Source organism: Gasterosteus aculeatus, chromosome 4 (genome assembly GCF_964276395.1).
Source record: "Gasterosteus aculeatus chromosome 4, fGasAcu3.hap1.1, whole genome shotgun sequence".
NCBI lineage: Eukaryota > Metazoa > Chordata > Actinopteri > Perciformes > Gasterosteidae > Gasterosteus > Gasterosteus aculeatus.
The window spans coordinates 9,830,162-9,852,953 of record NC_135691.1 but is presented as its reverse complement, the minus strand read 5'-3'; the positions used below and the strand labels follow the sequence as shown (position 1 = coordinate 9,852,953).

Below are 22,792 nucleotides of genomic sequence, written 5' to 3'. Positions count from 1 at the left end.
GTTTTTGCTTGTAGTCAATATTATAAAATAATAATGTGTTAAGAGAGCTGATGAATGATGAATGAGACAGTGGACGTTGTGTCTTTTGAATTCTGATTAAAATGAGATCTTACAATCACACACCAATGTAGAACAGTAACTGTTCAACCAATAACTAAATATGAATAAATGCATAATAACCACAATATTAAATCCCTGGGACAAAGTTGTAAATGTTTATGCAAGTATTCCTTTCATTGTCCCCCATTGACCACCTTATGACGTCGTCCTCAAAAGCATTTCAAAGCTGTGAAAAGACCATTTAATACAGTCTAATGTACGCCCGGCCTCTAATCGGCTGTACATGCCGGTTTATTATTAGTTTAACTATTATTACAATGTTACAACATTAACATTAACATTAAATGTTTTAATGCTCAAGTGTAGTCAATAGTATTTGCACGGAAAACCGTGAGATTGGATGAGCAACTGATTCAACTGGTCTAGGGGCATGTGACATATTTTATCTCATCATCAGTGAGGAGGAAAAAATGTCACCTTTAAGAAATCCTACAGCTCTAAATGTATCTACCGCTATTTATAGAAAAGGGAATGTTGTATTTTTCCATGAGCTGTGGCTCCTTCTGTCTTTGGGTTTTGTAACAATAAGAAAACAAGTCACATTTTCTGTCACATCTTCTGGATCTATTATACTGTGTATATTATAGTATTACACATTATGGATACAAAAGAAAGGCCCGTGCATACATGAATACAGGCGTGTTCTTAAACAGGCTGCCTCTGGCGCCACCGTCCGGATGAGCCATTCATTGAATTAGGACATGTGACTCATTGTGCGAGGGAAGGACTTCTGGAGGGTGTCCATAGCAATGTGGGTAACTGGAAAGGAGTGGCTACTAAACATACGTGAAGAAAATGTAACCTTCAACAAAGCAGAGTTTTGCCCAAAAATCACGGGAGAGAAAACTAAAACGATAAGTCTGAGGGGGGGGGGGGGCACAGAGAGGAGACGTGATACATGCAGTCACTTATATCTTCCCCTCTTTTTTTCCACCACAGAAGGAGGAAGGTTCTTTCCCACTTACTCGCTCTCCAACGCACTGGAAGGCATTTCCTGTTTGGAAAGCGAGGCGGCCAAACAGCATTATGGGGGACTGAGTGAGCCCTCAAATGGGCCCCATTTTCTCTCACACACGGGGCTCCTTTCCCCAGCTCACACCTCTCCCCCACATCCCCCCTTTAAAACTGTTTTCAGCTTAGTGGTGAGAGTAGCACTCCGATCAAAGACAGTTTGCTGCACTTAGAGGTGTACTTGCTGTGACTTACTGAGCCCCACTTGTTATAACCCGTTTCCTTTTTATGGACATTTTGGGCTAACAGGCTATAAAAATGCATTTGGTGAATGAAAAAAAAAAAAAAAAGATGAAAGACACCGCAAGACAGTAAAAAACAGAACGGTCGAAAAAAAGAAAGTGCAGACGACGCTCTGGCTCTGTTGCACTCTGCAGCGCCGCTTCACATCTGGCTTTTAATGAAGGAGGTATTGGGTTGCACTCACTCATTCTTCAGCCTGTGTTATGTGTGAATACCCAACCCACACAAGCCAATGCATGAGAATAAGGGCGCGCACACGCTCGCATGCTCACACGCACACACTCGCTCGCTCTCCCCCAGAGTTAATGGGCTCACATGGTTTCACACACGTTTCCCAGCAGGCAGTATCATGTTACAAGTTAGTATCATAAAAGCTGACAGTGCCTCATGTTCATTTGCATGGTCATACAAATACACATTAAACACAAAATGTGGCCCAATTAACGAGAAGGGAGGGAGAAGACGACTCTGGTATCCGAGCGAGCTGGAAGGAGCGGTGGGGAAAACGGGAAAACGGGAAAACGGGCAGCTCACCACATTGCTGGCTGGTCTCCCGTGGTTTGAATCAACAATCCAGACTGGGTTTGTGTTCATGTGCTCCCATACGGGAAGTGGACTTCTGGCTGGCCCAGTAATCACAAAAACATAGCGGCCATTTTTTGGGGTTCCAAGATAAAGTGAAAAATAGATTTTAGGTTGAATGTTTTTGATGTTATAGATTTGATCTGCAGTGAGCTGGGGTTTCACAGCTTACATAAAAATAAGTGAAATGTAATATTTTGCACACGGGTTGCATATTTGATGATGACGGGAGTTTTTCATTCTTTAACCTGGTGTCCAAATTTGACCGATGACTAATTGCACTTCCTAAAAGGGTCAACTCACACTGGTCCATCCACCTTGGCTGCCCTTCATATTCCTCTTATGAATTCCCTTTCCACGGCCACCCTTTGGCCCGCCTTCATTCCTCTGTCGTTGTGCCAGCCATTGGTAACCATGGCCACCAAATACCACCACCAGCCAAGGCCTGTGGGCCGTGCAACAGATGGGACGGAGACACGAGCAGCACAAACAAATCTGTGGTTGTGTGTTGACAGAGACTCAAAGACACAGAGGAAGAGGGGTACGGAACAAATGAGTCTCACAGGCTTTGTGCGTCTCTTCCTTGTACCTAAAAGTGCGTATGTATGTGTGTGTGGAAGGAAACGGGAATCAGGGAACGAGGAAACTTTGGGACACCTTTGGGACACTGTTTCCTGGTGTACGAGTGAGTACCTGCTTGCCGTGGTCCTCTCTTTCTCCTGAAAGCAGCGCCGGACTGCAGCGCCTCCAACAGGCCGTCCATGATACCAGTCTCATCCCCCTCTGTAAAACACAGCATCCACCACGTCAGCAATGCATCAGAAGAACACTGGGATCAAACAACATGTGGAGACACACACACACACACACACACACACACACACACACACACACACACACAACTTAGTCATCGCAACCGTGTTATTTTAAATCAATACAGCCCTGACGTACGTGCCAATCTTCCGCCCCGACAGCGGGGGAGTGATGGGTGGTTTTTGTGTTCCCTCTACCTATAACTGTTCCTCCTGGACATGGCCAAAACACGCGTGGGCGGGGAGGTTCTTTACCAGCCACATGGCCACGTTGGCAAATTAGCTACAGTGCATTAACCCAGATAGGAAGTGACCTAGTTCAGCTACTGTCTCTGCTAGCGGCTACATGGGTCACTCTCTGGGAGGTAACCTCTGTAAACGCACAAACACGGCCTTATTAGAAAGACACACCCACTGAGAGCAGACTTTTCCATGAGCAATGAAATACTACAGCGATGTGTAATTTGGGCTTTCAGTTAAAAGGGTGCCGACTGAAAATTAACCTTGTATCTCTTTATGGGAACAGGGACAGTTTTTACGGGTGGGTTTGTTGTTTGTTTACACGCACGTTGCTTATCCAAGGTCTTAAATCAGAGATCAGAGAATGGGGGTGTATATGGCAGGCGGGGGGGAGAGACACCATGGCAAGGTTTGCTGTGTGCGTGTGTGTGTGTGTAGCTTGTTTTCTAGACAGGATTCAGTGGCTCATCTCAGCGTCGGGCAGATGGTTTTAATTATTTCTATTTGAACCTGAATGGAGACGGAGGGGTCTAAAAAAGGGGGCAGTGAGGTGGGGTTAAAGGTTTATGCCGTCACCTCCCCAACCCCCAAACACAGAGAATATCTAATCCTGCAGTAAGCCATGGAGCAGATGGCCTGTGGTCTCGCCAGAGAAAGTCTCCCTCACACACCGCACAGGGCCTCCACGGCTCACATACACCCCTCAACGTCCACGTCCCGGAACTACACTCGCAGGGATGCAGCCCATTTTTTTTTTCCGCCTTCTTCCGGGGAAACACATCTGGCCCGTTTCCCCTTACTCTAATCACATGGTTGGCTTAAACTAGTGGTGAAGCGCGCGCGCGCACACACACACACACACACACACACACACACACACACACACACACACACACACACACACACACACACACACACACACACACACACACACACACACACACACACACACACACACACCTATTTGTGACTGTCCCACAGGCGATAGAGGGACCCAACAATGACCTGGCTGTGCATAAAAGAACTCCCTACTAGTGCACTGTATAGCATTATACATCTCTCCACTGTTTATTGTCTGAGTGGGGGCTTGGCAACACAACTTCATAAAGCCATATACAAGTCTTCATTTTCACAGGGGAAGCTTTACAATGTGTGCTTTGTTAGTGATCACAAATAGGGCTGATAACGCAGGGGGACACTGGTTGGGTTGGATCACTTGTTGATACTCATGTGCTCTTGTGTTCACATGACTTGACTCAGGGTATCAGGGCAATGGTGCTGTTATAGAGAATCAATACAAAAAAAGCGATTGAAATGGCCTCAAAAACTGCCAGCAAAGACTGAGTGAGTGCAACAAAGGCATGGAGAGACACACACACACACACACTTAATTAGTGTAATAGAATGAGCTCTTAAACAAGCCTCTTTGGATCTGGTCTTCATTACATGCGCACGCACGCACACACCAAGACAGCATCTTGTGTGGAGCAGTAGCACCCCTAATGGACGTTCACACAACAACAGAGGAGGACATGGATGGAAACATTCACAGAGATGAGGAGTTAAAACAAACAGAAACAACGAGAGAAAAGGGGGGGAAAAGAATTATGGAAGAAAATCAAGTGTCCTCGCGGGTCGGGAGACCGAATCTGGATATTGCTAATGTGCCTTAATCGTTGCCCTCTTCCCGGTGGCCTGCAGCGAGGGACGCTACCCGGGCTTATCCCATCTCATCCCCTCTGTCACCATGTGCTTCCCTCCTCGGCTCCTTACCTCCTTTTCTATAAGAACAACAACATCACGGTCTAATCTTCAAGAGAGCATCTGCTGCCCTGCTGCCCCGTCTCCCTCCCCCACACTCATCTCTCTCTCTCTCACTCTCTCTCTGCGTAGAGCGCGAGCACTCCTAGTGGCTGTTCCCATACCAGCATCTCTGTGGGTGTGTAATGTTTGCTACCTACATACGAGCACACAGCACCACACATCTTCTTTTACCGACGGCACTGACACCTAGCTGTGGAAATGAGAAAGGGTCATAGGCTTAGTAGTCCGGCACGTTTCCAAAGATGAGTGTGTGACAGCTGGGGAGGGATCCCGTGGCGCTAGTAGTCTGAACAATGCAGCCAAATAAAGTGGAGTACAAACAAGTATGGAGCTGATCATCCAAATGTGGAACTCTTTGTTCCCCAAGCCGAGGCTGCACTGAATCAGCGCCCCTCTGTCTGACTCACACAGGAATGACAAGGCCACAAAGTGCAAACACACACTGACCTTCAAGGGTTTCATCAACAACTGGTACATTATGTCCACAAAGGCGTTTGTGAGATAGTGGGGGTATGCGAGTTGAAGGCTGGGGGAACTGAAAGCCTAGCTGCTGAAAACAACCTTTGCATAGTAGCCATCCGGGATGATGCTTATAAACAAATAGAGAACAAAGACCAGGTGTGTCCACGGCAGATTTGTGTGTGGTTTCATTTAAATAGGAGGGTATCGAATGACTAGACTGGGCTACGGGGGCAGTCAAATTCGCCACCTGTATGTAAATAATCTCCAGCCCACTCACGCAGCCTTTGAAGCACTATTGTGCTGCATGTGTGCATGCCTCTAGCAGGAAACTTGACCACCACAAACTGTTTTCCTCCATACTTTAAACACAGACACTGAACATTCAGAGCAGAGCCACGGTGCTTGCTGCGTCTTTAAGTGCCCTTTAAACGAACGACAGGGGGGGGGGGGGGGAAGAAGAGAGGGAGTGATGGAACAAAAGCAAGAAAGAGGAGAGGAGAAGCCAGCTGGACCGCGGGGCACTCGGAGAAAGGCTGGAAAGACTTCTTGTAAAAGGGGTTTAAAGCAGACACACAAACACACAGTCTGAAACGCACACAGAGTGCGAAAACACATCAACGTGTAGGCTGGGAAAAACAGAAACAATCACAGCGGGTAAAAGAAACTAGTAGCAACTAGTAGTCATTTTGTAACACGCTGCAGCACATTTGGACTGTGGGGTCCCGGGAGAACAAGACCGCAGCCAGAGAGGAGGAATGCACTCAAACTAGGTCACACTGTGAGGGAAGAAATGTGCGTCTGCAAGGCAGGATTTTAGATTGAACTGTATGTATCTGAGGATGAGCGAGTGAGAATGTGTGTGTGTGTGTGTGTGTGTAATATGCTGATAGGATTTCTCTAAGTACAACAGCATTCCATAGAAGAGTGGAAATATGTTTTTGGTGATAAAGAGTTTATGAAAACAAATCCCCTGTTCCCTTGAGGAGTGAAAAGAGGTCAGGCGGTTCCTGATATACATCCTCCATGTCCTCACTTTCAGTGCAGATTATTGTTACTTGCTTAAAAACCAAGGTCATCAACATTAGATTAACTTTGCTCTATAAATACTGACGGGTTGTTCTTTCACACACACAAATACACGCACACACACATACAGATAATCCATAAAAGCATGGACTCTGACTGCCCCCAACTGGAGTCTGAGGGGAATGCAAACTGATAGACGGAGTGTTTCTCCTGCTTTCAGTCACACAAAGCGGTAAACAGATACGACCCAGCAATAAGTGACCTGCGTTGATGTCAAGGCTCTGGTTCTTCAGTTTGGCCTCCTTCTCCTTATCTGCCTTCTCCCTGGCCAGCTTGGCCCTCTTGATCTTCTCTTCAGCCTCTTTACGTTTCTGATTCTCCTTCACGGCTTGCTGTTCCGGGGACAAACAGAGAAGGACATCAGACAACGTGGGCATGCTAAATATGCCGGAGTGTTGGGTGTGGATAAGTTTGAATTAAAAAAATACAGAAGGAATTTAAAGAAGTATATATATGTGATAAATGTCTGTGTGTAGACATAACTCCATAACTAGTGCTGCTAATGGCAGTTACCCACAGTGATTGGTAAAAAAAGTTACAGCCCACTTACAGTTGATGTATAAACTAACTTCAGGTCAGATTACACACGAGTCACATGCACATGAACACACACCTGGAACATATTCTTAAAGGTGTTGAGGTCTCCAAAGAATTCCTCTACGGAGATTTTTCTCGGGTCAAAGACAAAGTACTCTCCCAGGTCGTTATATTGCTTCTCCATATTCTTATGAAGCATATCCAGCTTCTCAAACTGCTCTTCGGCGGTACTCACAAAACTGTGGAGACATGCTGTTAAGGAACATAGAAGATAGCTCTCTGTATCTGTGAGAGACTACAGTCATACATCGAGAAATAATAAGGTCTATTTGTTTGACTGAATAAAGAGGATATAGACATCTTCTCCACAAACAGGTCCTTGTCACTTTGTGGAGGAGGAAATGTTTCCAGGTCTTTTTTGAGGTTCTTGATCTGACGCCCCATCTGGTCAAGGTTCTTCTGAAGTGTCTCCGCAGAAACTGCAGAAGAAATGCGAATGATGAAGAGCACCTACATACATAGATTATAACTGGCCGTTGTGTTTTCACACTCCTATAACAAAACGACCAAACCGTGTCCATAAGATGACGACAGTTTGTAAGCGGCGGGTGGTATGCATGGTTATATATGGATGGATGGAGGTTTTTCACACCATCATATTTCCCATGTACCTCTGCTGGCCTTTTCTACGTGGATGAGCTCGTCTGCAAAGCCCATGACCTCAGGATGCTGCTCCTGGCACACGTCGACGAGGAAATGGAGCAGCGTCTGCTTCAGGTCAGCTGATTTGGTGTCCCGCAGCTGAGAAGGATTGATTTAAAAATGGCTCACCGCACTTTTCAGTTACAGCAAGTAGGATAAAGGTTTTCCAAAATCCAAACATTTCTGCACTCACGTCAATGTGCCTATTTCACAATAAAAGAAAGCGTAGTGAAGTAAAATAATACAAGAACAGTAAAGTACAGAGGACGGAGTTAAATGGCCATCTGCACATGTTCATATCTGTGTGTACTACATGGCATGCCTAAAGATAGAATTGGAAAGACATAAGGGACAATCTAGCATTGATATCGTCTAGATTAATTTGGTTTGACGTCACTCACCTGAATAAAAAGGATTAATATCGCAGTGATTTTACTTTGTTACTTTGTTTTTGTTAAGAATAATCATAATTTACATTATTATTATTACTATACCTCAGCGTTGCCACACATGACTTCCGAGAAGTACCCAAAAGTTCCAACTAAAGGCCTTTCAAGCACGTTCACCCACTGTTTGTTCTGTGTTCTGTGTGACGCCTCCACCAGATTTTTACCTTGCACAAGTATGACATGGAGAAGCCAAATGCCTTCCCGTTGCGGGAGCCCGCATTCATGTAGTTCCCGACAAGGAGGATGATCTCCAGTAGCTTGGTGAAGGCCTGGCTTTGACTGAGCTCCTCGCAGGCCGCGGTCACAGACACCACATCTGGCTTGATGTTGTTCAGCTGCTCCTCAAACTGCAGCTTGAACAGGACGGCCTGGAGCCGTGGCGTCAGGCGCTTCACACCGGACATCTGGAGAAGGAGAGGGGGGGAGGAAGAAGCGGGAGGGGTGTTTGTTGCCACGTAGATTGTGTGCAGTTATGTGGGATCGAAGGGGGCTTCCTTCATTACTCACATCCGTTACAGCCGGACAAAGCAGTCTGTGTTGAACAGCGTGAGGGTTCTCTGTGTCTAATGTATTGACGACGGTATGACTCTACTTCAGTATTTCAACATTTCACATGACTCAATTGCCTTTACGCTGATTTCTCGGCCCTGTTTGTGGTTGATCATGTACGAGTCAGCTGGAAATTTCATTAGAAAAAAAACTAAATTGTTTGTTTTGTGTGATGACCCTGCGTGTGTGTGTAAGTTTTCTCACCACTACTGCAAACTGCTCCGACTCAGCCAAGTCATTATATTCATCTTTCATCTCTGCCAGGACACCGAGCTGCTCTGCTTCTGGTAGGAGTTTGATCAGGCTCTATGAGACAAGGAGAGCAGAATATACTCTACATGACCACCAAGATATGGATGCGTCCCAACATATTCCTTTAGCGAGACGCAGGTCGACACAAAACACAAAGACGTGGCCCCGGACCCAAATGTCCTCTGGTAGAGTATCCCAATGCGAGGGACAGTCAGTGTCCAGGTTCAGATAATGAGCCTTAGCCGCGAGGATTCAATGTATGAGGAATCTTGAAGGTCATATGCTATCAAAATTAAGCATGATGCCCATCTTACGCTGCCAGAGATAATGTATGAAAGACAATGAGAAATGTCCTTTTGAAGGACGCAGAGGAGACGCTGGCAGTCAGGGGAGCGTACCATGAGCTCAACACACTTCATTTATTCAAAGCTATGTGGGGAATAATACCCGAAAACCGACACCATATTAGAAGATACAATACCTGAACCATGGACTCTGTGATGACCTTCTCATTAACCTCCAGGATGGCGTTCTTGATTTCCTCATAAGGGACACGGAAGGATCCCAGGAAAATGGCTGTATGAGCAGACAAAGTTGACATCCAGTAAGGAAGAATGCATTTGAAGAGTGATGCCATTGTTATACGTTCAGACAGAAGGGCCTCTGTGGACTTACAGAGGTTCTGTGAGCACTTGGAGTCGAGAATCTTCAGCTCCTTGACCTTCTTCTTCTGCAGCTGCTTCTTTTCATCTGCGCCATCCTGCTCCATTTTGGCTGGGAAGGGGAATAAAGAAATGGGGAGGTTGATTGGGAACATTCAGATAAGCACAGAAACATATTTCTCAAGTGACTTTGTTTTGTGTGGTGACCAGTACAGCTGGTTATGAATAGAAATTATGTTGCAAAAAAGCACAGAGGTTCTGTAATAGTGCGAGAAGTGGATACGAGGGGCGGACAGACGGCCCATTTGATGCTATAAAAACTGACAGACTTGGCCCGGCCGTCACATTTTTCAGTCCCTGACAACTGTATGGTGTCACGGAGGTGTCGGGGGTTATTGTATCGCTGTCCTTGGGGTACAATGAAACCGCATGAAACACCGGGGGAAACACTTCCCGCTGCACGCGGTTGTGGTAAATATGGTCGGACGAAGTCTGCGCGCACTCATATACAGTAGATCACATCACACACTTCACATTAGGCTGATCTGACAAGGTCAGGGTGGTGACTGTACAGATGTGTCAGTGTGTGTGTGTGTGTGTGTGTGTGTGCGCGCGCGCGCGCGCGCACAGAGGGGGGGGGGGGGGTTAATGTGTGCAGGAGGATAATTAGGAGCGGAAAATGAACAAGCGCACAGGTTTGACTACTGAGACTCAATGCAATACTCATAGGAAGATGCAGGAGAAATACGTTTCTCTTATCTTTATGGGCATGACACGGAAGAATATAGTGTCTTAATGAGACTATTCCAATTAATTCGGTATGAACTATAAGAAGCATTGCCTCAACCACTTCCTGACCCGGAGTTATTTTTCCAGTCTCTCCCTAGGTTTAGTCTAATTCCATCTGTGGCCTTCTCAGTGTGTTATCTTTGTTAAGACCGGACAGTAGCAGGAAATAAGAATCACCGTGGGCAAACCAGTCAGCCACAAACAGAGTTTGTACCTCCTGTTGAGCAAGAGCCGGACTTTATGAATCACACTGACAAAATGATACAAATCCAAAACCAGCCCCCGTTCCGCCGAGTCCACCTGTTTCCACTTCCCGACGGTGACCTCCCGTAATGACATCAGAAGCAGAGTTGGTCTGTCCGTCCCCCCATATGTCCGGCCAGGCTTTGTCTGTACGCGAGAGGCCAATCAGTCAGACAGTCTGGGGCCTCTTAATGAGCTTCTCATCCCTCCATTGAGAGCATAAACTTGTGGACAAAGCAGCCAGTCAGTGGACGGTGGCCTCAATAAGTCCCATTGTTTCATTCAGCTGTGTGAAGCTCCTCTCAGGATCAACCGCCACTCGTATCTAAAGTCGGACGCAATCTCGTCTCTTTGAACTCCGTTCTTCTAGCGCTTGCGTATAATTTGTCTTATATCTGTGAGATCAGCAGTGTGCATCGCTACCACGAATCAATAATACTATTGTGTGTCCAGCACTCCGGCCAGTCTCTGCTGCGGGCAGGAAGCCACGGCAGGAAGTCGTCCATCACACACACACACACACACACACACACACACACACACACACACACACACACACACACACACACACACACACACACACGAAAATCTCTCATCTGAGAGGAAACAAGACGATAGCTTTACACAAACACATAAACAGAAATAGTCACGGCTGAAAGGTTATGATAGACTCAAAGGAAGTGACAAGCATCTACAAATAAACACCTCGGGACAGACACACAAACAGGGAGACCCATCGGGACCCTGAAATAATCCACTTTTTCCAGAAAGTACAATCTAAAAAGGAGGAGGAAAAAAAAGATTTAGCGAGGCATAAAGTCACCAAATAAAAGTGAAGAGCTTTCATCTGTAAACAAAGCACACACATTTATATGCGTGTGCTTTGTTAAAAAAAAATGTGCACATGCGGCCTTGTACAAAGACAGGCGGCATACGTGTGCTTACAGAGCAGATAGTTCTAATCTCATGGACTGGCAATTTTGGACAAGACTAGAGCCGGTGAAGGCATCACGAGGTCACTGTGTGCGCCCATGTGTGTGTGCATCTAAGATAGATGTAGAGCCAGTGAGACACTGTGTGTGTGTGTGTGTGTCTGTGTGTGCATCCGTGCTGTCGTAGCCGGAGCCAGCTGCGCTCCAGCCAATGAAATCTGCCACATTATGGCTGATTCATAAAATGGGGTCTGCTGTGCAGATTGTAAAATGGCTGCTGTGTGGTTTCCCACATGCGGTCTTCATTTCATTTATGATCCGATGGCACCTCTAGCGTCGGCTATGGACCACTGCACCACGTTACACTTAGTCACTGTGGGGGAGGAGAGGAGTCTACCGGGAAGGCAGAACACACGTGTGGCTAGACGGTATGCACAAACCCCCCCCCGCCAAATAAACATGCACGAGCACACGCAGACATGTTCACATCCACATGTTTTATCGTCGCAGCTGCCTTTGGTTTTACTGTCATACAAAGACCACCACCTTTTGTGGAAAGAAATCACTGCCACGCACACAATTCTCCTTTCCTGGAACACCTCCCCCTCGTCTCCCCAACAGCTGCCTGGCACTGACAGATGATGAGGATGGGGGCTGTGAGTGTGTGTGTGTGTGTGTGTGTGTGTGCGCACACATGCCCCAAAAGCATGCGTGTGTGTGTCTCATGGAAGAAGAAAAACAAATTCTTCCAATTTGACTTCTGCTTTCAATTAGGGGCAAGAGAAAAACAGAGGGAGGAGGAGAAGAAGAGGTGAAAGAGGGGTGCAGAGGATCACGAGCCAAGTCATGCAGAGTTCTCAGTCAATCTATAACTGTGTGTGTGTGTGTGTGTGTATCAGCACAAAGAGGAGTCTGTTTATCGGTCAGCAGGCCCGAGTGTGTCCTTCAACCCCCCTTCCTCCTATTCCCTTACTCTGTGAGTCCCTCACTCCTTAAAAGGACAAAATGTGTGGTGGAGAAGGTGATGGGTAGCCAGGCTTAGAGAAAGGCAGATAGTACGAGAAGAGACAGAAAAGGAGAAATTAGAGGTAGAAATGTGTGGTACGTGGATTCCTTTGCACTCTCAGCCACAGACTCCACTCAAAGAATAGTTTAAGTCTCTTCTCGTTTCAATCTCTTCTCCTGTTTTTACACACACTGTTTTCATCCTTAGTGAATCCACTCCCCGCTTGTGGAGTGAATGCGGTTTATTTTCAACCCACTAAAAGCTTGCACATGATGCGCTCCATTGTACATTAATATGTTTTTCATCAGCCCCCTCGTGGCAACATAGAAAGAATGCAAAAGATTAACTTTATTTAACTTCCAGCTAACTTTTTCCATGCAGCATTCCAGGGCTGGAGAGAGAAGAGGGTTTATAGTTACATCAACATTCGAGGCTTGCGCAGTTTCTTCGGAAAAAATGACTGAGGTTGCCCAATTAAAAGAACCACACAAAGACACAAACACATTCTTTGCCTTTGCAACACATTTCTGGGAACTTTAGAAGGTTTACTTTAAGAAAGATACATTATTAGTACTAAAAGGGGAATAAGACAAAGAAAAAAAGGGAGGGGGGCATAAAGTTCTTTGTCTAAACCAGAACAGAAGGCCCAAACTAAGGCAGACAGAAGGACAGCTGTAGCTTGTGTCCCTTTAAACTTTAAATGTCCAACATGCTGTCACTCTCTTTAAAAGAGTATGTGCGTGTGTGTTACAATGTAAGCAAGTTTGACAGAGGAAGAATAAAGGGGGTTTCCACGGTTACCCAGGTCTGAAAGAGCCCCTTCATCCTGTTTTTCCACTGTGAAAGGAAATCAGAAAAAATAAAAAGTCCCGACTGTGTGTGTGTGTGCGTCTGTGCGTGTGTGAAAAGAACCAGATGGCAGGGTGGGGCAGTGGGGAGGGGGGACGGGGGCAGGATGTGGGAGGGCCAGGATGCAGGGGGAGGGCTTGTGGGAGGGGCCAAGACTGTGCTCACTTGCGCTCCCCTGGTGCATGAACAGTGTAATTGCAGCTTAAATAACTAAATTGTGTATTATTAAACTAAAATTGGTTTAGAAACATTAAAAAAATAAAAAAAACACACACATACCAATTGAAAAAATATATATAGAATACAGATATTGGTTTGGCTTTGCCATCTGCTTTTTACATTGGGCTATAGCTTTCAACCAAGACTGAAAGGAACAACACGTCTGAAAGTAGTCCTAAAATTATATAGATATATAGATATATATATAGATAGTATAACAACCTGCACATATATTCTATTTGATTCCATTTCAAATTAAATAGGTACCCTTTTAGTCGACAACATGTAATCACTCATTTAAGGTCCATCAGTAATGGAATATATAAAATATATGTATATTTGAGGATTTTGATGTTACAATTGTTAGTCATTGTATTACACAGCTTGTTAATTAATCCCATGGTTGACAGCAGCTCGCAAACTCATCATTTGTCCACATTTGGATGACGAAAAACTCCAGTACACTACTAAGTACAATAATTGTATACTTCTACCACGTACTTCCAATGTTAACTGCTAATTTTATATTAGCCTTGAACTAAACCATTTTAATTGCCACATTATTAAACAGTAGTTTGGGTATTGGTGTAGATAAGTAGAGTAGCAAGTTTTATTTTAAATCTAATTGCATTGACTACAGGAGGCATAAAGTGTGGTTCCTTCACTGTGGTTACTGTTTATGTGTGGGCTTACAGTGCCCTCCACTGGACAGACTGGTGTACTGCTGCTGGATGAGAGGGCTGTAAAGACCCTCCACCTGGATACCGACTAAGCGCGTGTGCTCATACATGTGATGGTTTCGGGGATACAATTCAGGGAGAGAGATGGAAAGAGTGTGTTCAAGTGGGAGACGGGGCAGATGTTTGGAAACTGTGTGTGTGTCACTGTTGTTCTCTCAGGGCCATTCTGACCTCTCTATGCTCTTCTGGCCATGAAGGTCTTCAGCGATGACGCACACTAGGCACGTAACTGCTTCACTGATGAGACACACGGGGGCGCACACACACACACACACACACACACACACACACACACACACACACACACACACACACACACACACACACACACACACACACACACACACACACACACACACACACACACACACACACACACACACAGTATGCTGCCTGCATTGCTGATAAAGGGCATAGTCGACACGCCAGTACCTTGAACTTGAATTCACACTTGCTGAAACCACACAAACAGCCCATAAATCCACCTTAGAAAATCACAGAGGACATAGATGACACCCCCACCCTCCGACCCCCCCACACACAGACTCCACCCAGACACACAGAGGTGAGCTGATGGTGTGCTTATTAAATCAGTCCTATATCAGACAGTCTCCTTGGGACAGCAGAAAAGATTTACTACAGCAATTATACTGGCTAATTACAAGGAGAGGAGAAAGAGGGAGAGCTACAGAGTCTAAAGAAGGGAAGGAAATCTAATCAAAAAGGAGAAAGAGCAAATACAAGTGAGATAGAGAGAAGTTGCGAGAAGACAAAGAGGACAACACCTGAGCCTCGTACACAGTACATGGAAACAGCATCAAAAGAGACACACGCAAAGGGATCCGTGTTCAAACCTCAAAGTGACAAACCAGGTGAGTGAGTCCGTCTGAATAGCAGAGTGACTCCCTGAGTATGTAGCCTGTGTTTGTTATTCACAGTGAGAGCGTCCTTGAAGGCGCGCCGGCCTGCACGCCGGCCTGCACGCCACAGTGCTCCCTCTACGGGGAGGAGAGGGAACTACATCGTTATGGCTCGCTCACCTTTACGCGCCCCGATAGACGGTCCTCACTGACACTAAATATTATTTAGGTGTAGGAGCGAGGACTGACTGATGCGATCAGTCTTCTCACGGACAGGAGCGTGGATGTGGGCGGAGACAAGAAATTAGAAAGCACTGACAACTAGATACTTGATACTGATACCCATTAGGGAACCTGACCTTCACTGGATAAAGTAGGGGGGGTAGGGGGGTGTCGGGGTCACCTGCTCACGTACACCATCTATTCAGTGGCAGCTTCTCGCCGAATGTACCGCCATTTCCCAGCTTGTCAAGTGCACCGTCCATCCTGACCGCCTCCATGACCATGCACAGCCATGCAGAAAGGCTCATTTACATGAGCACAGAGAGGGGAAATGAAAACTTAAAAATTGGTTTTCCATCTCAATTAAAAAGTTAAGATGAACTGTAACACGCATGCACCCCATGAGGCCCATCTTGCCCCCGGGCAAAAAGGATTAGGTGGTGTGCTCCTGTCAGCCCTCAAATATTCATTATTACCTTATGGAAAGATAGCGGGCGGAGAGCGAGTGGGAGCGAGAAGGAGCTAGAAAAAGGGAGAGCGCGGAAAAGAGCACGAGGAAGTGATAGAGAGGCACTTTATGAATACAAGCAGTTCTGACTTATGCAAAGCAAACGAGATGAAAGAAGAAAAAAAAAAAAAAGCAGAGGTCTACACGGTGTCATGCCGTGGAGGACGGTTAAAAGCTCGTAGCAGGACCGGAGCACACACTCATCCTGTTAATCCCTCCGTCTCTGTCCTCTCGTCTCCAACCATCCATCCCTTCACTCGTCTTTATCTCTGCTTCAGTGATGAGGACAAAGGAAAGCACTCACTCATTTGCTCCATCTCTCCCCAGTCCCCCCTCCTTTCTCCTTCTCTTGCTCTCTTCAGGGGAGGCTCGCAGGCCTGATTAGCAATTGTGACTTGACCGCATGGTGGAAAGATTGGCACACATGCAGAAACACACACAGGAGCGCACACATACATACACACATATGTGGCAAAGAGGACGACAGAGCCAGCTTTGCTAGGACCAATTACCCCTTGAGCAACGCCCGGAGACAATAGGGGGGCTGGGGAGAGAGAGAGAGAGTTTTCCTTTTTTTTATTTTTGCCATTTCTAATGTCAGCCATCGCTCGCAGGAAACACACACTCAGAGACACTTGAGAAAGTGGATCTGACTGGAGGCAAAAACACTGGGCTGTCGTCTGGTGCGTGCCACTGTGCTCTCTTCCAGACAACATGTTAGTAGACCGAGCCAAGGCAACTACTGAGTAGAGAGCAAAACAAAAAAAGAAGGGAAAAGGAGAAATGACTGGAGGAGAGACTTGTTATGGGAGGCAGTCGTGTGGATGAGAGGCTGGGGAGCATAAAAGTACGGTGGGGGGGGGGGTTAGGGGGAATTTGGGGGCAAGACATTGTGATTTGGTCAGCAAAGTAAGAAGAAAGCGGACATGAAAGGCCATTTGCAGAGAGGGTTTACCTCAATCACGATGATTAAGGGACTAGAGACACAAAGCCTCCCTGTGAACTAAAATGTTTCTTTTAAAGCTTTGAACCTTCGGGAAAAGCGCAAACTACGCCGATGCTGCTGGTCCTAACTGCTGAAAACATGGCGAGCACTTCTTTGCATTTGTGTATGCAAACTTCTCGCTTTGTTGCAACGCTTTGGGAAAACTACTGCAGGTGTTTGAAACACATCAATACCGGCAGATCACAGCGGAGCCAAGTAGCTGGAGGGGGAGGACAACCACGATCTGGCAACCTCCGACTCCGCGTGGGAACCTGGGGGAAAAGTCTCTCACATCAAAAAGACCCGTTGGGGTGCGGCAGGGTTTGTAAATCAGTTTTACCCGATCCATAGAAAAAACAAACAATCCCCCAAAATAAACTCAGCTAGAAAAACTGATATTTAAAACACAGACAAAGGACCAAATCCTTTCCTAGAACATCTGTCTGTTCACCTCTCTCAGGAGTTGGCTGTAGTTGAGGCTAGACAAAAACACATGCACGCACACAGACAGAAAACACACGCAGAACTACACACCTAATCCCACCATGTGCTTAGTGAGCCATCAGGGGACATGTTGCCAATCAGACTGCTATGTGAGGTTGGGCAAATGAAAACAATCAAGGCACAACACACAAAAAGGCTGAGACACTGGCACGTGTTTGTGTGTGTGTGTGTGGGCGTGTGATTGAGTTCCTGGATTCAAGCACACACGATGCCAACTGTGGACCAGCCCGTGGGCTCACACCGTGCGTTCCTAGAGCTCCTGTGTGCGCAGATGGTTCCTGCTTCTTCTGTAACTAAAAGTCACACGTGGTGAGCGGAGCATTCAAGAGCAGAACCCGTGTGGGGTTCACTGCTGACGTGCGCCTCCGTGGACCAAAGCGTTAACAAAACTAATGTGATGCGAGGATTATTCTTTCACTTTGGACCCGTTTCCATGTTCAACTCGCAGGCTGACCTGAGTGTGAATTGTTTGTTGTGCTCTGAATGCAATGAGTCTACGATTTGAGGTTGATGAAGTCTTGTTGATGAGTCAACATGAGGCTTGTTGTGCATCGTCTTCCTTCTACCTGGTGTTTGTTCTGTGGACTCGCTAACTAGCACGCGTGTGAATGTCTAGCAGGCGATTGACCCGCTCCCGGTCTTGTCTCTTCTCACGGCTCAGTGAGGATGTCAGACCGCATCGGCCCTCCTTCAGAAGCTACTGAGAGATGGCAGCACCATTAAAATTTAACCCACTATCTCACCACTCACCACACACTGACAAGAGAGGGGCGGGGGGGACGGCAGAGATACAGCCGTGCAAGGATATACAGGCATGTATCTAACCACTGATTTGCGCGCATACACACACACACACAGACACACACGAAGGAGTGTGTGAGACGTGAAAGCAAGAGATTGGGAGCGACGGAGCAAAAAATCCTACACAGATGGAAAGTAAAGAATAAAATGGATGAGATTAGCGGCTGAAAACCACCCACATCTGATGGATAAACGGCGTGGCATCAACTCAGCAGTAGGGTTGGGTACGGATAGGCCTGTCAGGATAATCAATGTGACTTATGGCACGCTATATGGAAATGAGCATGATCATTAATTCATATATTATACAAATATTTACATAACAACGAATGTCCTGCGCTGCTTTTGTCATCTTGTCTGCTTTCTTTTTAGAAAGAGGAGGCGGGGCTCAGGCAGCGTCCACACACACACACACACACACACACACACACACACACACGAAGATAAGGTGTGAACGCTCCAATAGAGGTGAAGGAGCCGGTATGTCAACTTTGTTTAAAAACTAAAAGAGGCAACACAACAAACCTAAAATCTGTGGGAACACACAGTGGGAACAACAACTGTTGCTTCCAGACTGCGGGTTTGCCTCTTTGGCCGGGAGGGCCATGCACACTGCAAGGTGCCCGGGGGGGGCCATTAGCCGGACCGAGACAGTCTTTCCCAGTAGCCACGGAGCGCCTTTGTGGTGAACACATCTTCTCAATCCCTACTGCCTTACACCAACCCAGATGCTTCGCCCCGTGGTGTCCCTTTTTTGTTACGGTGTATTCATTATTTGTTTGTTAATTCATGTTTTCACCTTTGGATTCTAAATAATCTGAAGAATAATACGTTATTTCTTCATTGAAAGAGAGTACTTGCATTAGCATGCTATTATATTATATTGTAATTATGTAATCAGTGGCATAAAATGGTCTGAGAATTACAATAATATTGTTTATCGCAATTAATTTTGCATATATCATATATCGTACATCAAAAAGTAGTGATCGTGACAGCCCTAGGTACCAAAAACGTCTCTATACGGCCGGTTCCCACCAGACCCAGACGCTACGCAGATTTCCCAGATTCCTTTTGGTGCCTGAGCGGATTGATATACACTACTCTGATGACAGCAGGTAACAGTAGTTAGCTTGGACTTATATTTATTTAAGCCAGTGTTTCCTTTACAATTATACAATTATCTGGAATTTTTTTTGCTGCACATGAACTCCTCCCCAATGGCAAACACGCACGCACACACGCACATCTGAGCACGCTCCCACCAGCGGACGCAGAGCGAGCGTTGGCAACGACTACCCACTTTCCCCCAGACGATGCCCATCCCTATTCAGCAGGGGGAACAGAAGGTGTATGGGCCTCAATCTCAATCCAAATTTTTCGAAAACTTTCCATTACTTTGTCTCTCCCTCCCTCATAGGAACATCCATTTCGTAGTTTCCTTCCTTCTCCTTTCCAGATTGATCACTTTTTCTTCAATGTGTTCAGACGCATTGCTTTTTCATTTTTCTCTCTCGACCTCGGCCCTTTGTACTGCCCTCCCTCCCTCTCTCTGTTCCTGTGCTTTTCTGCCCCAGTGGACTGTGGGGGCGCAGGCAGTGCTGGGAGGCCTACGGTCTTTTAATTAAGATGCAAAGCAGAACGAGGCCACAGTTAACAAGGACACACACAGGCCGTTTGCATTGCTTCACCTGTAAGAACTGCAGCGTTTAAGCCCACTGCCAGTGACTACCGGTCAGCGATGTGGGACTGAAACTAATGTCCTAATGACCCTGGACTCGTACCTAAGGAATGAGACATAGACTACAAGTCTGCCTCACACAGGTAGAAGAACAAGAATAGGAACCAGCATAAACACTTTAAGTGCATGCATTCAACAAAGAGCGACCAGCACTGATAAAGACCACTGGGCTCACGTCACACACACACACACACACACACACACACACACACACACACACACGCACACACACGCACACAACTACAATTACACACAGCGGCAACAAACATGTAATAAGCCCCGAGCTGACGGACGAGAGGAGCCATTACATTATTCAGTCTACCTCATCACCACTGTTTCCAGCACACACACACAAAGCAGCTATTTTGAGAGAGCGTGTGCGTCCGTTCCCTGCGAAGGTGACTTTGGGCTGGCTGGAGTGGTAATTGGGTACACATACAAATGCCTTTTTCTTTCTCTTCCCCACGTTCGCTTCAAAGTCTCCCCCTGCCCCTTCTCACATGATCCCTCACTTTCCCTCGACGCAGCCCCCTGAACATGATTACATTTTCGACATGAGTGAGGGGTGAAGAGAGAGAGCGGAATGAAGAAAAAGTGACAGAGATAGATGATTGACTCGGAAAAACAAAGAGGAGGGAGAAAACGGCTCTTAGGTTTGCAGCATTTGCCCTCTGCGCACAAAAACGTGCATACATATATACACACACACACAATATATATTCATATATGACATTATATATATATATATATCTCAATATAAAACACATCATTTACTGGGCAGGGGAGCAGGGCAAAGCGGAAAAATACCCCAAATGTCACTCAAAACTTTCACTCTCTCTCACTCTCACTTGCACACACACAATAGGACAAGTGACATTTTCTTTCTTTATTTTAACCTTCTGCACTCCGTCGCTATAGCGATAAAATTAGCATTCCTTTCCCTCCTCTGCTCCTCCCTCCCCCGACAAATGGACAAGAGGTGAGAACCACAGGGAGGGAAGAGAGGAGAGGAAAAGAGAAACAAGAGGAAAGGAACAAAATAGGACATTAGGAGAAAGAGGGAGCGAGACGTGAAGACAAAGTAAGCAAGCGGAGCGTAAAGAGAGATGGAATGAGAGAGAGAAAAAGAGCGAGTGGACAGGATGTAGGGAATGAGAGTTGGGTGGAGGAGGGGGGGGGGGGGGGGACATAACCTCGAGGGATTCTAATCGCCATGACAACAGTCTCCTGTCTCCTTTGCTGTCTAGCTGCATGATGAACTCCCGGTACTTTTGCAGACTTCGGCACGGACTAAATGTCCACGTGCAACCTGTGGTTCAATAATCCGAGCTAACGAGCTCCGACGTAGCTCTGTGTGTGTGTGTGTGTGTGTGTGTGTGTGTGAGAGAGAGAGAGAGAAGGGACGACGCCGTCGACAGCTGGACAATCACGGTCAGGCCTTCTTTGTTTACTCTGTGCACGTCCGTCTGCCCCGCGTCCGTGCACGTTAGGGGGGGGGGGCATAAACCGCCGTGTGTGCACGTTCCTCCGGGGACGGGGCAGAGGGCCCGCAGAGTATAATTAAAAGCCAAGAGACACGGAGTCCTTGGGAGCAACTGCAGCCACAACTTTACCGGGAGGAGGGAAGAGAGAGGGAGGGAAAAGGAGGAGAGAAGAGACAAAAGGAAAAGTGACCTTTAGAAAACCCGGTTAGACGGAGCGAGATGAGAGAGGTGTAACAGAAGATGGGACCGTGGGAGACGGACTGAATTAGATTACGCCAAATTGAATGCGGCAAAGAAAGGCAGAAAAAAAAGGGAGAGAACGAGAAGTAAAGGAAACATTATTGGACTGAGTGGGAGAGGGGAGGCGGGGGGGTTCAGGGAGGGCCTTGAGGCAGATGAAGAGAGGAAGAGAAGAGTGACCGAGACGGAGCTGGAGAGAGGGAACAAGAGAATCCTAATAAGAAACCTGAAGAACAAAATAATAAGGCTGCCTGACAGCAAATGTCAGCTGAGGGAGGGGAGCAGATGGAGAGAGAGAGAGAGAGAGAGAGCGAGAGATCGAGGGGGCTACAGGAGGAAGGGAAGTGGGTGAGGGGGGGCATGCACGCACACACACACAAAACATTCGGGAGCAGACAGGTGGGGTTGGAGTGATGGAGACACTTCCCCATCATTGCTCCCTCCTAGAGGAAGGGATGCAATCTCTCCGGTGCCAAGAAGCAACACGTCGCCGTGAAAGATGCTCCCCGTCTCCCCCCCGGAGGGCAACAGAGCCGCCGGGTCAGGCGGGTAAGCCACCATATGACGGGGTGTGTGTGTGTGTGTGTGTGTGAGTAAAACACATTCCCCGTCTGGCTGGGAAACGTCGCCCTTGAGCCAACCCTGAATGCGGTTTCACTGCAGCGAAGCTTTGCTCCAACTCTACGAGGTGCTCGTAGATTTCCTCCTCAGTGGTTCAGTACTCGGGCTTCAGTTCCTTTCCCAAGACGCAGAGCCAATCCATCGGTGTTCCCTATATCCCTAAATCATAATAGACTAACTTTAAACAGTGTCAAAAAGCCGGTGAAAGACCAGCTGTGAAGTAGATACGATTCTTAACAGAATGCTTATATTAACAGGAAATTAAACTTTAATGAGTAAAAGCCAACCAAAAGGACAAGGGCGTAGATCCAGGGTTGTGTGTCAAAATTTAAGAAAAGATCCAGATATTGCACAATAAAGTTTAAAATAAATGGTGGCATCTGTCAAAAACGTGTTGTGTATGTTGTTTACTGTCAATGTATTATTCATTTCCACTGCCAACATTTTCATAGACGGGTCGTCTTTGGATTGGTCCATAGTAGCTATTGAGGTGACCGGCAGGTGCAAAGAGCGACAG

The 22,792-nt window shown here is 46.6% G+C and overlaps 1 protein-coding gene across 2 annotated transcripts in view; it reads right to left on the bottom strand.

The window, feature by feature from the left end:
* Window positions 1-22,792, bottom strand: part of LOC144406190 (protein diaphanous homolog 1-like) — a 125,163-nt gene that overhangs the window by 6,000 nt on the left and 96,371 nt on the right. For both annotated transcript variants that reach the window (XM_078101200.1, XM_078101201.1), the window contains exons 2-10: window positions 9,545-9,645; window positions 9,351-9,445; window positions 8,822-8,923; window positions 8,233-8,472; window positions 7,589-7,718; window positions 7,272-7,396; window positions 6,994-7,158; window positions 6,583-6,712; window positions 2,650-2,739 (exon numbers count right to left, since the gene is read on the bottom strand). In XM_078101200.1, the coding sequence (XP_077957326.1) occupies window positions 2,650-2,739; window positions 6,583-6,712; window positions 6,994-7,158; window positions 7,272-7,396; window positions 7,589-7,718; window positions 8,233-8,472; window positions 8,822-8,923; window positions 9,351-9,445; window positions 9,545-9,638 (1,171 nt within the window). In that variant the 5' untranslated portion in view covers window positions 9,639-9,645. The remainder of the gene's footprint in view (window positions 1-2,649; window positions 2,740-6,582; window positions 6,713-6,993; window positions 7,159-7,271; window positions 7,397-7,588; window positions 7,719-8,232; window positions 8,473-8,821; window positions 8,924-9,350; window positions 9,446-9,544; window positions 9,646-22,792) is intronic.